At 31.8% G+C, this 14,559-nt stretch overlaps 1 protein-coding gene across 1 annotated transcript; it reads right to left on the bottom strand.

Moving 5' to 3' along the window:
* Nucleotides 1–12,027, bottom strand: LOC109542905 (transcription factor E4F1). The gene is made up of 2 exons (XM_019912363.2): nucleotides 11,510–12,027; nucleotides 1–897 (listed from the first exon to the last, which is right to left on the bottom strand). The coding sequence occupies exons 1-2, from the start codon at nucleotides 11,867–11,869 to the stop codon at nucleotides 19–21; spliced, it is 1,239 nt and encodes a 412-aa protein (XP_019767922.2). The 5' UTR covers nucleotides 11,870–12,027; the 3' UTR covers nucleotides 1–18.
* Between the last annotated feature and the right edge of the window lie 2,532 nt (nucleotides 12,028–14,559).

Genomic DNA, 14,559 nt, shown 5'->3' with positions numbered 1-14,559 from the left:
TTATTAATCAATAGAAATTTATTTGCTATCTTCATGTCTCCGACTTTTACAAGCTTTACTCTTCCTGTGACTCACAAGTTTGTCCTTTCTATTAAACTCCTTTGCGCAATGTTCACACTTGTAAGGCCGATCGTTGATATGGCTACGTTGGTGTCTTCGCAGATTAGAGCTATGAGGAAACGACTTATCGCACTGCAAACACGAAAACGGCCTCTCCTTTGTGTGAGTTCTCAAGTGTTTCTTAAAGTCTCCAGTGTGGGTAAATTCTTTTGAGCAATGACAGCAGACTTTTCTAATTTTCCTGGAATTCGGCTCGTCTTCCAACTGCCCTGTAAACCCTTGCGATGTAGACGGCTGATCTCGATCTCTCAGGCCATGACTTTCGAAGTTTTGAAGCGACACTGGAAGACTTGAACCCTCATCTAAATTTGTTGAAGGAACATTGATATTGCTTTGAATATTTGAGAACACATCTTGGGGTTGTTGACTATGTTGAGCAGATTGTTGTTGAGCGAAATATCCAGCCGCCTCACCCGAATTGAAATTTGTCTGTTGCCACTGATACGCATAAGAGGGAAATTCAGTTTGCATGGGTTCCTGTTGAGTCTCATAAGAAGTTTGGATTGGTGGCAATAATGTTTCTAAATCCAGCGGTGGGTTTATCGCAGAAATATTCTGGAAGTCTCGACTACCTGAGGCTTGCAATGGGGGCGGATTCCACAATTCTCTACATTGGTTGTAGCAGTTCACGCAAGTACACTGCGGGTCATGATTATTCATGTTTTGTGTCCGTTTTACCTTATGTTTTACTAGTTTCTCTTTGATACGTTTCCTGAAGAGGGTAATCTGCGTGAAGCATCCGCTGCAAGCTTTCTCCGGAGTGAGCTGCGGTGCAATCTGAAAATCGAAAAAGTCATCAGGTCTCTGTTTCAAAATGTTGAATATAATTGATATCACAAGACAAATGGTAATCGGAACTTATAATTTGCTAATACTCGTATAAGAACTGTGATTTGGTTAAACATGTAATGTTAAATATATTTGTATAACACTTTATTGTCGCCACTATGATTTGACTAGGTAAAGTTAGTCAGAACTAACTAGAAAAAGGTTGACACAATTTCTCAATGAATAGTTGAAAATTGGGAATCGTTAGCGATTCTGCTCCCTGTTTTGCCTGTCACTGTAAAATTCGGAGTGATTAATTTAATTAATTAATTTAGTCATATGGCACGGAAACGATATTTGTGGTTTAAGTTATTCCTGCTGGAGTTGAGATAACTGTGGAATCTGTAATCTTGGCAACTTGTTCTGGCTTATGGATGTTGGATTGGTGGCATCATTTGATTGGAGCCCTCCACTGAGTTGTTATTCCTACAATTATCGGTCTTAGCGGAGAACGGCCCTTTTAAGAGGTGAACTATCGTTCGATTCTATAATGCCTATGGGTTAAGAAATTTTACTTGACTTTACCGTAATTAAACTGCGAATTCGGGGCCAAAGTTCACTTTTGAAGATTAAATTGAGGTTTGGAGCGCAAGTCAAGGTTCCCTAAGTTCCAGCGAAATTTTATAACAATTTTCATTTTGGCTAAATTTGCTGAAATAATTCGAATTTAAGGTAATAATCTACTAAAATAAGTGAACATAAGAATGTTTAATGATTTGCAAATTAAAGGGAAACACCCATTTTTGAATAATAAAATATATACTTATAATATAAAATGATAATAAAAAGAACACAAGACACATAATATACACAACTAATGTATAGTTGGCAAAAGGTGTATTTTATTCATTATCATTTAGATAACTGATTTAATCATAATATTTATTCACAAATATAAATTATGAACATTAACAGAGCTATTTTACTTTATATTAGATTTACAATAACGCGATACTTAACACACATTGCGGCTATGCCACTAATAGGGCCGCCGTCTTATTAACATCTGTACACGCGCATTTAATTTTTAGTAAGGCCTGCCACTAAGCACAGGTTTGTGCCTGCCGTTATTGGTGCCATATTGCCGCTTGATTTTATTCTTATTTTACTTCGGTTGATTCGTGTATTCACAAGATCGCAAACATATGAGTAATTCTATAATCAATTGAGCACTCTTAAAATAAAATAAGGCCAAGATAAACTTTTAAATGATTCATTTAACACCAACAAAGAAATACTAAATGGGTAAACAGTGATTCATTTTATAAGCTTCAAATTAAAATTAAATACTAAGAAAGGGAAATAGTGATTGGTATTAATTCAGTTAGAGCCTGGAATTATTGTGAGCGGGCACTAAACAAGTTTCTCCATATCTTTTTATACATTGTCTTTATCATATCAAATAGGCATTTTATAAACGTTATAGTAACACAAGAAAAATACTTTAAAATACAAAAGAAAAAAATAAAATTTTCCGACTTAAAAATTATAAATAAACATTCCAATGTTATAGAGTTGTGTGTCCTGGTTCGAAAATAGTGATATTTGAATCAAATTAAATACACAGTTTCAAACCGTATACGTTCTACACTATTTTATTTCCTATTCTGAAATATTGTGGGTCATTAAACAGTTTTAGAGCAAATTAAGATATTAATTTTTTGCCCGAGTGTTTATTTACTTTGCGAATATCCAGGTCAAAGTTATTTAAAATTATTGTTGAATGATGGTTTGTATACAGAGTGCTATTTTGGTTATTCTATGCAATTATAATTGTACATATATTCGATATATAGGGTATTTATGTGAAATTCTTCATTAGCTCCTCCAACCTTTGTAGTAGCCGTTGTGTTTGATTGTACTGTTGTTCATTGCTTTTCCATCGGTTTTCCTCCTTCATAAGATTAAGATAATAATGCCGTTGGTTGATCCATCCCTTCTTTGTTGCAATTTCACCTTTCTTTTTTCACTTTTCATTTATATTTCCGTAGTTTTAAAGTTCATTAATTGTATAACTTGGTTTCTATGTTTTAACGTTTTTCTGCAAGTTATTTTATTGTTTAGTATTCTATAAATATATTGATATCTACGTATTTGAGCTGTTACAGGATTGGCCCAGTAAAACATCTGCTCCCCGAAGGCGGCGTTAATGCGTTGTATTTTACGTTGATTAATATGGAATATATTTGATTTTTTATTGGATTTTATTCACTGTCCTTTATATACTCCATGTATAGGGCCCTAGCTTTTGAAGCTTATTTTAGCTTAGGTGTTAGGTATTATAGTCTTATTTTCGTGGCAAAATCGTTGACACATATTATTGCATCTCCGTTTTCCAATTTTCGCATTAAAATCTCCAATCTCTTGGTTCAAGTGATTCAATTTGGGTTTTTGATATCTAATTTTCGTAGAATATCATTTCTTCAGAGTTGTCAGCAGGAAGAGCATATATTTGAATTCTATTGATTTTTCTGTCTGTACCTAGTTCAAATCGTGAATAAAACTTAATTATTTAGAAAATGTCTTCGAAGAATATATTTTTTGTGCAAAAATGCAGTTGTAGAGAATCAAAATAAACGAAAATCGCTTTGATATGTTCAGCAGAAAAACATCACAAAGTTGTAGTGTTAAAAGACATAGAGGGTTATTCAGAAGCATGAGTATTCTAGACAATATTTTTGCGAAAGAAGATACATGTATTTTGTTCTCGAAAAATCACACTAAAATTGATTTTATGACTAAATATTTTTTTCTTTAAAACGAGTTAAGTTTTGTTACTTTTTCCCAAGCCTTGTTTTGGATTTTTGGTGAACCCGGATTTTCTGCTGTCGCGTCTTAAAAAGTACGAAAGACGTTCAATTAAAACAATAACTACGTTTTTATGACTTGGAGCAGAAGAAATTCGAATAGTTAAACTCTTGTTAGTTCTAGAATACATTTTAACTTATTAATTATAAGTTTAAAATATAATTTTACTTGCCAATTAACTCTGCCCCTGTACCAACATAACGAGTCGCACAGTTTGAGCACGGCTCTATTAAATTTTACATGTAAGTGGGCGCCAATATAGTTACCGATTCCGATTTTTAAGAATCACGTAAAACCGATCATAACTTTTAGATTATAAATTGGAAATTAACTATTTGTTATAATATTTGAAATGCAATTGAATTTAAGGCGTGCCTTGTGATATTCCCGCGATAAAAAGATCAGAGAGGTGTGTCATTTGAAACTATATTCAGCCCACTAACTCCACCCATTTTAAAATCTTTTGAACTTGATACGAGAATGACTGTGGTATTTCAGGAAGCATAAATCATTCGTGTGGTTCCGACGATTAAAATTGCTATCCAATGTATTGCAAAGCTTTTAATGCAAAAATTATTGTGGGGGTTAAAACTCCAAAAATGTAGATAGCCCTGCGGAAGTCGGCTCATCTAAAGATTTATATATTACATGGAGAAAAATTTTATATTATTATTCCATCTTCTCTGCTTCACTTAAGTACTTATGCATTATTTTCCAGTCAATTTATTACATATAACACTGTGCGTCTTTTTAATATTGCAATGCAGTGCATTGAAGTCAAGTCCTATTTAAATTCGAATCAAAGCATGAAATTGTGTAGTTCGTTTGTTACAGTTCATACCGATGATAAAAGTTTAAGTCCGTATCAAACATAAAGCAATCTTCTGGGTAATGCTGATTAAATTTCAGTTTTTGCAAATTTTATATGCTTCGAAATGTGTTTCTTCCTAGAGCAATTCTATTTGCTTCAACATATTGAATAGTAGATTGTTACATTGCTGTTATTGTCAGTGTTTATATTAAGATGTTTTCGTAGGAAATACATCGGGATTTGTCAAAAAATCTGGAAAAGTTGAGTATTTCGACAAATAAGTTAATTGCATATTTACATTTTAAGCGTAAGATGCTCCAACTGATAACATTAAAGTTCAGTTGTTGTAATTATTGCGCTTATTCAGCCGTTTGTTTGTTCGAAACACTGGATATTTAAAATAAATATCAAATCATGCACATAAATTCCGTCTTGGGACATTTTAGATTTGCTCAAACTTGCAAAAGGGTGTTGATTTGGAAAACAAGTCATTTTTGGCAAAACTTTATTGATTTTCTACAACTTCAACTGATTAAATCTGGAAAATATGTATATTCATTTTCCTCCCCAAAAAAGATATGATCGACTTCAGCGGTCGATTATCTATCAGGACAATTTTACAACCGACAATGGCTTCTTTAGTTTACGATTTGCAACCGACGGGGAATTTTTGTGTCTAATTTTAAACTCTTTAGAGACCTTTATCTGATTATAGACCTTCTTTTTGGGTGCATGAATACTAAATGTTATGAAGCGTCGCATCGTTTTAATTTATTTACTATCTTGTCCTGAGTCAGGACAAAATTTAAAAAGCCTAAGGATTAAAAAGCCCAAGTTTTAAAAGCGTCCACTCTTTTCTTCCATTTTTTGGCATTCGCTTAGTCGAGTCTGCAGTCGTTTTCCATATTTTGTTTTATTCTGTTCTTCTATTTCTTTCTTAAGCCCCAGTTCGACAGCATATACCTTTTCCTTATGCCCGTCATTCTTCTTTTCTTAGATAAAATGTAAAATTTAGTCAGAAGATTAAAATTTCATTCCACCAGCTTTCCAAGAATGGTACACACCCAAGGCGCTTAGTTTGAAAAAAAATCACAATATAGCAAATATTTAATATTTTTTGAGGAAATTCTTCACCAGTCGGTTATCGAACTTATTCCAGTGCAACTCTTCACCTTGTATATATTCACGATAAATTATTTTCACTTTATATACCCGCTTTACACTCGATTCCAGTGGTGTAAACAAGACAAGGATATTGACGGGTTTGTCTTTATTTATATATTTGCCTTTAGAGCATTTATAAATGTGCATATAAGACGTATTTAACTCAGTTTTCTTGGAAATATCGGAGCACACACAAGTGCACTTGTGTTTTATTTTAAATAGTACTCAACACATTAATTTTGATACATAGAATTGTCTCTGACGCAAAATCTTTTAACCAAATGGTTCCTGTTCTGCTTTTAATTAAGAATAATATTTACCATAATTTCGTATTTTGTGTAAAAAGCATAAAATAGAACAGGTTTAACGGATATTTGAGTCTTTTCAGTACCAAGAGTTCTTGAGGAAAATTGTTAAGTTTTCTCTTAGGAATTGAAAATTTATAAAATAAACAAAGATATAAGCCGCCGATAGAAATGTAGGTTTATGAACAAAAAAAAAGTCGAAATAAGAAAGTTCTGAAAACAGAAACAGAACTATAGTGTCGAATCTAACGTTGAACACAGTTGCAGCCAACAGCAACAGCAGCAAAATAACCACTGAGCAGAGATAGAGAAAGAAAGTATGTTTTTTTATGACTATCTCTTCTGAGTCTCTTCTGTCCATACCAGTATGGATTATCTGGATGAATCTGAGTCAGAAGAGTTCTGTTCCATCCTCCATAATGCTGAATTGGTTTGCCCAATTGGAACTAGAAATATTTAAAAATTCATATCTACAAAGTAATAGTGCCTACTTCTGCGATTATTGTTTAATTACATATTAACCATTTTATTTATTTTGCATGCAGAATGTAAATAAATATATTAATTAATTGTTCTGCTCGGAATTAAAAAATGTTAAGTTAAAAAGTTAATAACGAATTTATTCCAGTGGGCAAGTTTCAAGTGGATAAATTCCACAAGGATTTTTTTGTTTTAAAAATATTTTTAAAGAAATTTGAAATAAATGTTTAGCTAAAATGTTGATTTTGTATTAATAATAATTATGGTTTGGCATATCATGCAATAGCGCTGATATCTGTAGATATTGAATTATTACCGTTTCTCAAAAATATTTCTTTGCAAGGAAATAAAATCAGAACCAAATATGTAATATTAACACCGAAATGTGCTTGTTTGTAAACTTATCGCCTTTTTAATGTTTGATTAAGTTGAAATTTTGCACTTTTCCTAAAGGGTTTTTCGTGGTTTAGATTAGTTTATCGTAATGCAGTAGAAAGTAAAACATTTCTTTGATAATCAAATAGTTCTGCATGCTCAAGAGCATACAAATATGAATACTAATTGTGCGAGACTTTCAAATTGACTGGGTCCACTGACCCAAAATTGAATTCAATTAGGAATTTCCCGCGTAGCGCAAATTATAACACCGGTAAAAGCATAACCGATAGGACCACGTTCTGGGAATTATAGAAATTCAGTGACCGTCTAAGGGGAAAAACCCATTGGTTTTTTTACGGTCACCACCAACCAAATATCTGACATGAACTAGTTTAAACGCAGGTATATCAAAACTCAATACCGCAGTCGATTAATATGCTTTTTTGCTAAATATATACTTAATTGTCAAAATAAACAGCATTATAGAGGGTGTGGCCAATATAATGGTAATAGAGGGGGAAGTCAATTCTTTTTCTGCAATTTGGTAGTTTTTTTTCATGGGATTTTATTTATAGTAGTATCTATCGCCAATCTAACGCAAAAAAGTGTCTTTTAGTGTTCAACAAAATTAAACATACTTTGGCACGTACACATTATTTTACAAAAAAGTTTAACCTCTCGATTAAAAATGTAATAATTGTGCAGTATAAAATATTTGATTTGATCGAAAAATTATTATAATGGACTTAATTAATTACTAAGATAAAGAAAGAGATAAAAACACATTTCTTTAAGTACTCTAAGCATTTTTCTTGTGTAAATACACTATGAAGTAACAAGGTTTTAATCAAACAGATTCAGCTAATTGATACAGTTAAAAATGTATTAGCCGAGTTCAAAAAACCGGTAAAAATTATTTAATTTTTAACACGATAAAAAAAAGCGGATTGTGGTGTCAAAACATATTTTTAGATTATGTATTAGTATAACATATTATTATTATTACACAGTAATTTTCAGTTAATATAAAATAGTTAGTTAAAACACCAATTGGCCTTATGCAGAAATTAAGATGCAAAGTTTGCCTTCGAGTCATATGAGAGCAAAGAATCTTCTGTAGGTATGTGTCGGGTTCCATTCAATTGGCTTTCAACTCGTACTCAAAGATGCTCCGTTTCAGCGATAACATTTCGTCACACCTTCCAAAAACAAAAATTTTTTATTGGAAAAGTTGCGAACTGCACTTTCTACTGTCAGAAAACAAGAATTTTATTTGAAACTGTATCAACGAAACATCAGTAACAAGAAACAAATAAAATAAGTGAACCACGAGCAAAAAAAGTTAGTTCTGCCTAAAATTGTAATGAATTTAATGTAAAAATTTTTATGCCGGTATTAAACTACGCACTTTTCCCTAATTAATTGGCCACTAAATTGGGCCAATTACTGAAAATCGCGATCGATAAATCGTACGAAGTTAGATCATGTTTACATTTATTGCGGATTTTTTATTTTTTTATTGAAAATTTTTTAAAGGAATTATTATAAAATTATTCAATTTTTTTTAAATGATAATAAATCATGTTCATTAAACTTGAAAATTATAATTATATGTAAGTTATTACAATTCGAAATGCTACCGGCAAAGGATCATAATAAAAACGCGCAAAGCGCCCAAGAAAATTAGCATAAAGCATCATTAACCACTTAAATAATATACATATTTACATAGGTATTTGGAATTAACATAATTTTTCAGGTAAATAGTTTAAGTGTCTATACAAGTCTTTAAAAACTATAATTCTGTTCGCAAAAATGTATTAACTATATCAGTAGAAAATAAGTGATAGATTGTGGTTATTTTCCGAAATTCCTCGAAAATTTCGTTGAGCATATTCAATCAGGTGTATTAAAAGTCGAGTGTTTTCCAAGAAAATTCGTCGAAAGTATGGTAGTTCCCCTTTTAAAACCCACCCATGCCTCATACACACAACTTCTGTAGTCCACAGGCTTATAGCTTATCAAAATACCGAGAACTGTTACTTAAAGTAATTATTTATCCATTTTTTTTATCTATAACCTGCATGGCTACGGTACTATGTGAATATCAGAAATCGTACATATTGATGTGAAACCCATAGATGACGACAACCTAATGATATTTTAATTGGATGGTGTTTTTCGGGCAGCAGAATGGTTTTCATTATGATAGTTAATTAGGTCGAATTACTATTGCAAATGCAAATAATTCGTAAGGTTTGATACATTTCTGGGAATATAATTACTCACGCTAGTACCTATGTTGATTTGAATTAAAGCAGGAGATAAGATAAATAAATAAATGTGTTATATTATTCATTTCGTAATTGAATTTTGGACTATTAAATGCTGTCATATTCGTATCATGTTTAGGATCTTAACATAACTTTATTTAATTAGACATCACTTAATTTTGATTTGGCTTCGTCATTAAACACAATTTTATTTTTCATTTCCTCATACCGTTCTCTAATTCAGCCGAATCATTCATATTAAAATAATTCATATTAAAATAAATTAACCAGTTGTTGAAAAGAGTATGAAACAGAATATTTCTTGCCATTAAATAAATGCCAAACAATAAAAATTGTCATGTTTTAATAATTTCTTTAGATATTTTGGAAAAAAACAAAAATTTAAAAAAAAGCAATTTTAAACGACATTTAAAAGCCTTTTTTAATAAGTGAAGTTTAAATTTGTTCAGTTAATTTCCAACCAATAAAATATTTTTTTAAACCACAGACGATTTAATGGCGAAACAAAACATCTATAAATAGGTATATTTATGTACCTATATGGAAATTAACAATTCGGAAACTGTTGGCAGAATATTTTAATTTGAATTACAATGTTCTATGGGTTTGTCAATTTCGTGCTATTTCTGGTCCAGCCTTACAGAGCAGACAATTGATCTGTTTTTCACAATCACATTTCTTTATTTTGCTCTCCTGAATAAGTATACAGGCACTCAAATAAATAAATAATATTCACCATGGATCGACTTTCTTCGTGAATATACTTAAGTACTTACCTTATACCGTTCTCTGACACAGAAGCATTATTTGTATAATTAAGATTTACCTTAACGAAGCAAATACCTCAAATGCTAAGTCTAATTATTCAGTTAGTAATTGTGATGTTATAAAAGATAATTTCATTTTGTCCACATTTTTTGTGCAATCCATCACGCATTCTATGTAGTCAAGAGCCAAACGGTAGACTTTTCAATATAATTAAAGTTTAATGTAATTCAAGTTTAAAATTTAAATTACGATTCCTCGGGTAATTTTAAGAGAAAAAGTACATTTAGGCATGGGTCTGTAAGACCTCACTTATAGTTATACAGTGCTAAAAATAAATTTAAATTTTTGTTTTTTTGTAAGTAATTTTTGAATTAATGTCGACATTAGAGAGCTTTGTAACATCACAAACTTAAATTTAATATGCATTTAACTCTTGCATGTAGTTATAATTTTTTCGTGCATGCATAATTTTTTCGTAAAAACTATATTCTTATTGAAAGTCGCTAAGGTCAATCGTTTTCAAGATATTTTGATCTAAAGTGATCGACGCATGTGTTTTTCAAAAAGTAAAACTAGGTATTTTGTAAACTAACGTTTCCATTTTATGAAAATATGTACCATGATAATGATACTGTACGCCAAAAGAATTAAAATTAAACTTAAATAGTAAAAACCATTAAGTTCCAAAACAGTTTTACTTTTGAAAAAACAGATTGACGCATGTGTTTTTGTTTTAAATCAAAATATCGCGTAAACGGATGTTTGTAGTGACTTGAAAAACAACTTTTTCTTATTGAGTTTTTCCGTACTGAGTTTTGAGAAAAGTAGGTACATTGTTTAGTTAAAAAATTGATACAAACATGGACAAAGGAAAAACGTGTAAAACATGTAGGTTGTTCTCTCTAAATGTAAGAACAAAACCAAGTCTCATTCAACTTTTACATCTTACAAAACCCCCGAAGTACACATTTTGTCCAAATATCTATATTATATAAAACACTACTTAGAGTAAGCAAAAGTAAAAGTTAATTTTTCAACACTCTGTAGCTCGATATAGGCGCGGCCTTGCGGACCCATGCCCATATCAACTTTTTATCTTAAAAATACCTGAAGAATCACCTTGTCAAATATGGGACACTTCAAAAAACACTCGGTATATCATAACATTACACTTATTGATGTTCCTTTTTAAGACAAGTTTCTTCTAGTTAAGACAACTTAAGGGAGACACGTCTTCGGCTCCATTGGACTACATATATTGGACTTGCTCTATTTATTTTCCCCATATGTCCATGTTACCAAATCCTAGTCTCCATATTGCCATGAAGAGGAAATTGTTTTAGTTTTGTTCTTCGTTCCGTTTAGTGCTGAATGAATGCAACCCTTAAGTTTTCAATTATAACTACTATTAGGCAGATTCCCCATATAAGTTCAAGAAATTGTTAGAAAATATGCAATATTCTTCAGCTTAAGTTCAAAAGTAAAATCAAAAAGTAGTACTTAATAAATAAAACGAATATGGCAGTCGAATATAAAAAAAATTAAATGCTTACGTTTCGTAGATCGAGTCTGGAAAAGATCTTCAAAACAACTTTAGCAGCGACACGTTCCTGCTGATTGAGCTTTATGGCCCTTTCAATTGGGTTAGCACCGCAAATATCACAAAAAAATGCCAAAGACGTTGGAAATTCCTTTCGGTGGCAAAAGTTTTCGGATAATCTCGCACCAACTAGTTCAATATCACCACTATCACTTGGTTTCCAAAAAAATTGTTTTTTTACCGGAATATTTTGAAACCCGGCAGCGATCTTTGAATAAGAGGGAAACAACCGTTTTTCGCTGTTTTTCGCGGAAGGATTTCCGGTGTCGGTTAATTGGGAGACTTGTGTTGGGTTTTCTTCTAATGCCGACATTCTGAATTGCAAACTGATTTTGATGTTAATCAGGCTTAGTGAATGAGGTAAAAATTCCGGCAAATTTGCTTGCCGCGTAATGGTTCGCACATTGTGCTTAAGCTAAATGCGCGATGAGTGCCGCAAGATTGCCGCACATCACTAAAAGTATAGAGCGATTCCGAAAAATAGTTTTTCAGGTTCAGCCACTTGAAACCGGTGGGATTTCCAAGACATTAACTTTCTTCTACTAATTTTACAAGCAATTCGACATGGTTGAATGAGAATGCCAATTTTTCGATCGCTTTTTGGGTAGTTTGTCATGTCGTGAAACAACCAAATGTTTCGTCTACCTATAGTAAATTGCAAATTGCGACTGGTTTTTTTCCGATGCGGAGAAGTCTGCTATAGTTACCTAATTGAAATGCATAAAAAAATATTTTCTACACACAAGCGGGGAACATTTTTAGTTCATTTAATGAGTGTCATGGTGGTGATCAAATAACTAATCGTCGTTTTTATTTATATATTTATACATAATATAATCAAAGGCATAGAGAAATACAAGTTATTTGGGTATTTTATGAAAAAATACGAATTTACCGCCTACTTCCTAAGAGACAATTAGCAGAATAGACAAATAGTTTTGCGAGCTTGGGCAAGTAAGCTAGTGATGAGCGACACTGGTCATGGTCTTATAGTGTTAAAAAAAGCAAGACCGAGACAATGTTCTGCGATATCAAGACTTTTACAAGAATCTTGCGAGACTCCCACTAGACTCCAACATAAAATCATACTCTAAGTCAATAAAATTGAACCGTTTTAAACGTTTAGCATATCAACGATTCACTTTAAGGAAAAAACAAAAAAATAAAAACAAATCTTTGAACAAGTGGAACATAAATAAAGCGGAATCTTAGATATTTCAGATGTAGTTGGGACCAATATTTGTTTCTAATATTTTGTAACTTTTACTTTGAAATAGGTATGGTATAAGTTAGTTTAAAAATGTACACATTCTATAAAACAGTAAAACTTCAAGCAGTAAATAAATATCACTGAACGGTTTACAGTCCTATACAATTTAATTATTATTTTTTCAATGTCCCCTGGTGATAGTCCTGAAATGTGTATTGGTTATTATTATTATTATTGGATTCATTTTACTTAATTTTACCCCTGATCTAACAGCAAAACTTGCTAGACATGGACGATTCTTGCCGCAAGACCAAAACCAAGACCAAGACTGTCTTTTGGTTAGCAAGGCCATGCAATTCTTGGTCTAGAAATAGGTATTCTCAACCAAGAAGTCAACAAAAATACGAATTTATAAAAAAAGTTTATCAGTGCTGTTTTTAGTTTTTAACTAGCATTGTAGATAAATAGATGGGTTATTAAGTTGTATTGTAAATTAAGTTCAATTTTATAAAACTTTTTTAAACTATTCACAACATATGACTCCGCTATAGATGCCAATGTTAACAAATTGAGTCGTGCAAATAATTTGACTAGTCTAGTGAAAATAATTTCTAATAATGATCTTAAACCTCTCAGATCTATTTGATTGTTCAAGATTTAATTGCAGTATTTATCTTAAATGTTCAAACTTCTATGAAGTCTGATTGTTGTAATAAAGAAAGATTTCAGTCTTGTTTTGTTTTGATTAATTATTTGCGTCAAATTAATCAAGTGCGTCATGATGCACAAGTAGGTATTTAGAGGAAGTGATTTGTAAAAAAAAGACTAACGAGAAACATTAATTTCGAAAAGTTTCAATTTTAGAATTAATCGAATACATGGTTTTATGAAAGTTTATACTATTGAATTTTTCAGTTACAATACATGATTTATTAATTGTTAGAAGTGCTCTCTATTCACCTCCATACAATAATACAATAGTTGCTGAAAATGCTTTCAAACGCTGCGAAGAATGTCTGATGTAATTTGTTGCCAATGATACGAATGCAATTATACGGTTGCTTAAATTGTGCAAGTTTTCAGGCTGAATGGCTTAAGTTTTTGATTAAAAATACCCCATAAAAAGATATCTAGAGGGGATAGCTCTGGCGATCCGGCAGGCCAATCAATGGTACCTCGCCTCCCAATCTTATTGTTAAATATTAGAAGAGGTTTGGAGGTGGAGTCCCCAGTGGCAGGAGATACAGAGCCAATATTTTTCAGTTTAGGCAATACAAAAATTAAAGTGAAATAATTTTACGGATTTTCAGAAAACACTTATTTTCTTGTATTATATTACGTTAAGACAAGTAACGACAGAAATTAATTTTTTCAAATAAAGTACCACATATATAAATGTTTGATTGATTGGTTTATCCACAAAAGGTCTGATTTTCGACGACGTCCAATTTTGTAGAATATTTATATGAATTTAGCGCATTTAGTTACAATCGAAAGTGAACGTTACATAATTAGGATTTTTCAAGCAACTTTTCCCAACGAAATCCATCTGACACCAATATTATTGAAATTGGAGATAGGCAACTTCTCGAGTTAAAAGAGTGAATGGAATACCGTAATAGGAGAGAAAAACAATCGCGACAACACCGGCAGGATGCGTCACGATAATGGGGAATTACCATCCAAACAAGGTATAGACAAAGACAGAGATTGGAGATCCCCGTCACTTATCACGTATCTCGTTCTGGTGACGATTCTGACGAGTAACGACACTTTTACTTATTCATCTGGTA

Source organism: Dendroctonus ponderosae, unplaced genomic scaffold (genome assembly GCF_020466585.1).
Source record: "Dendroctonus ponderosae isolate FM_Combo_2020 unplaced genomic scaffold, Dpon_F_20191213v2 Dpon_F_20191213_7, whole genome shotgun sequence".
Lineage (NCBI taxonomy): Eukaryota > Metazoa > Arthropoda > Insecta > Coleoptera > Curculionidae > Dendroctonus > Dendroctonus ponderosae.
Note: the sequence above shows the minus strand (reverse complement) of the source record. Positions and strands in the feature narration are given on the sequence as shown.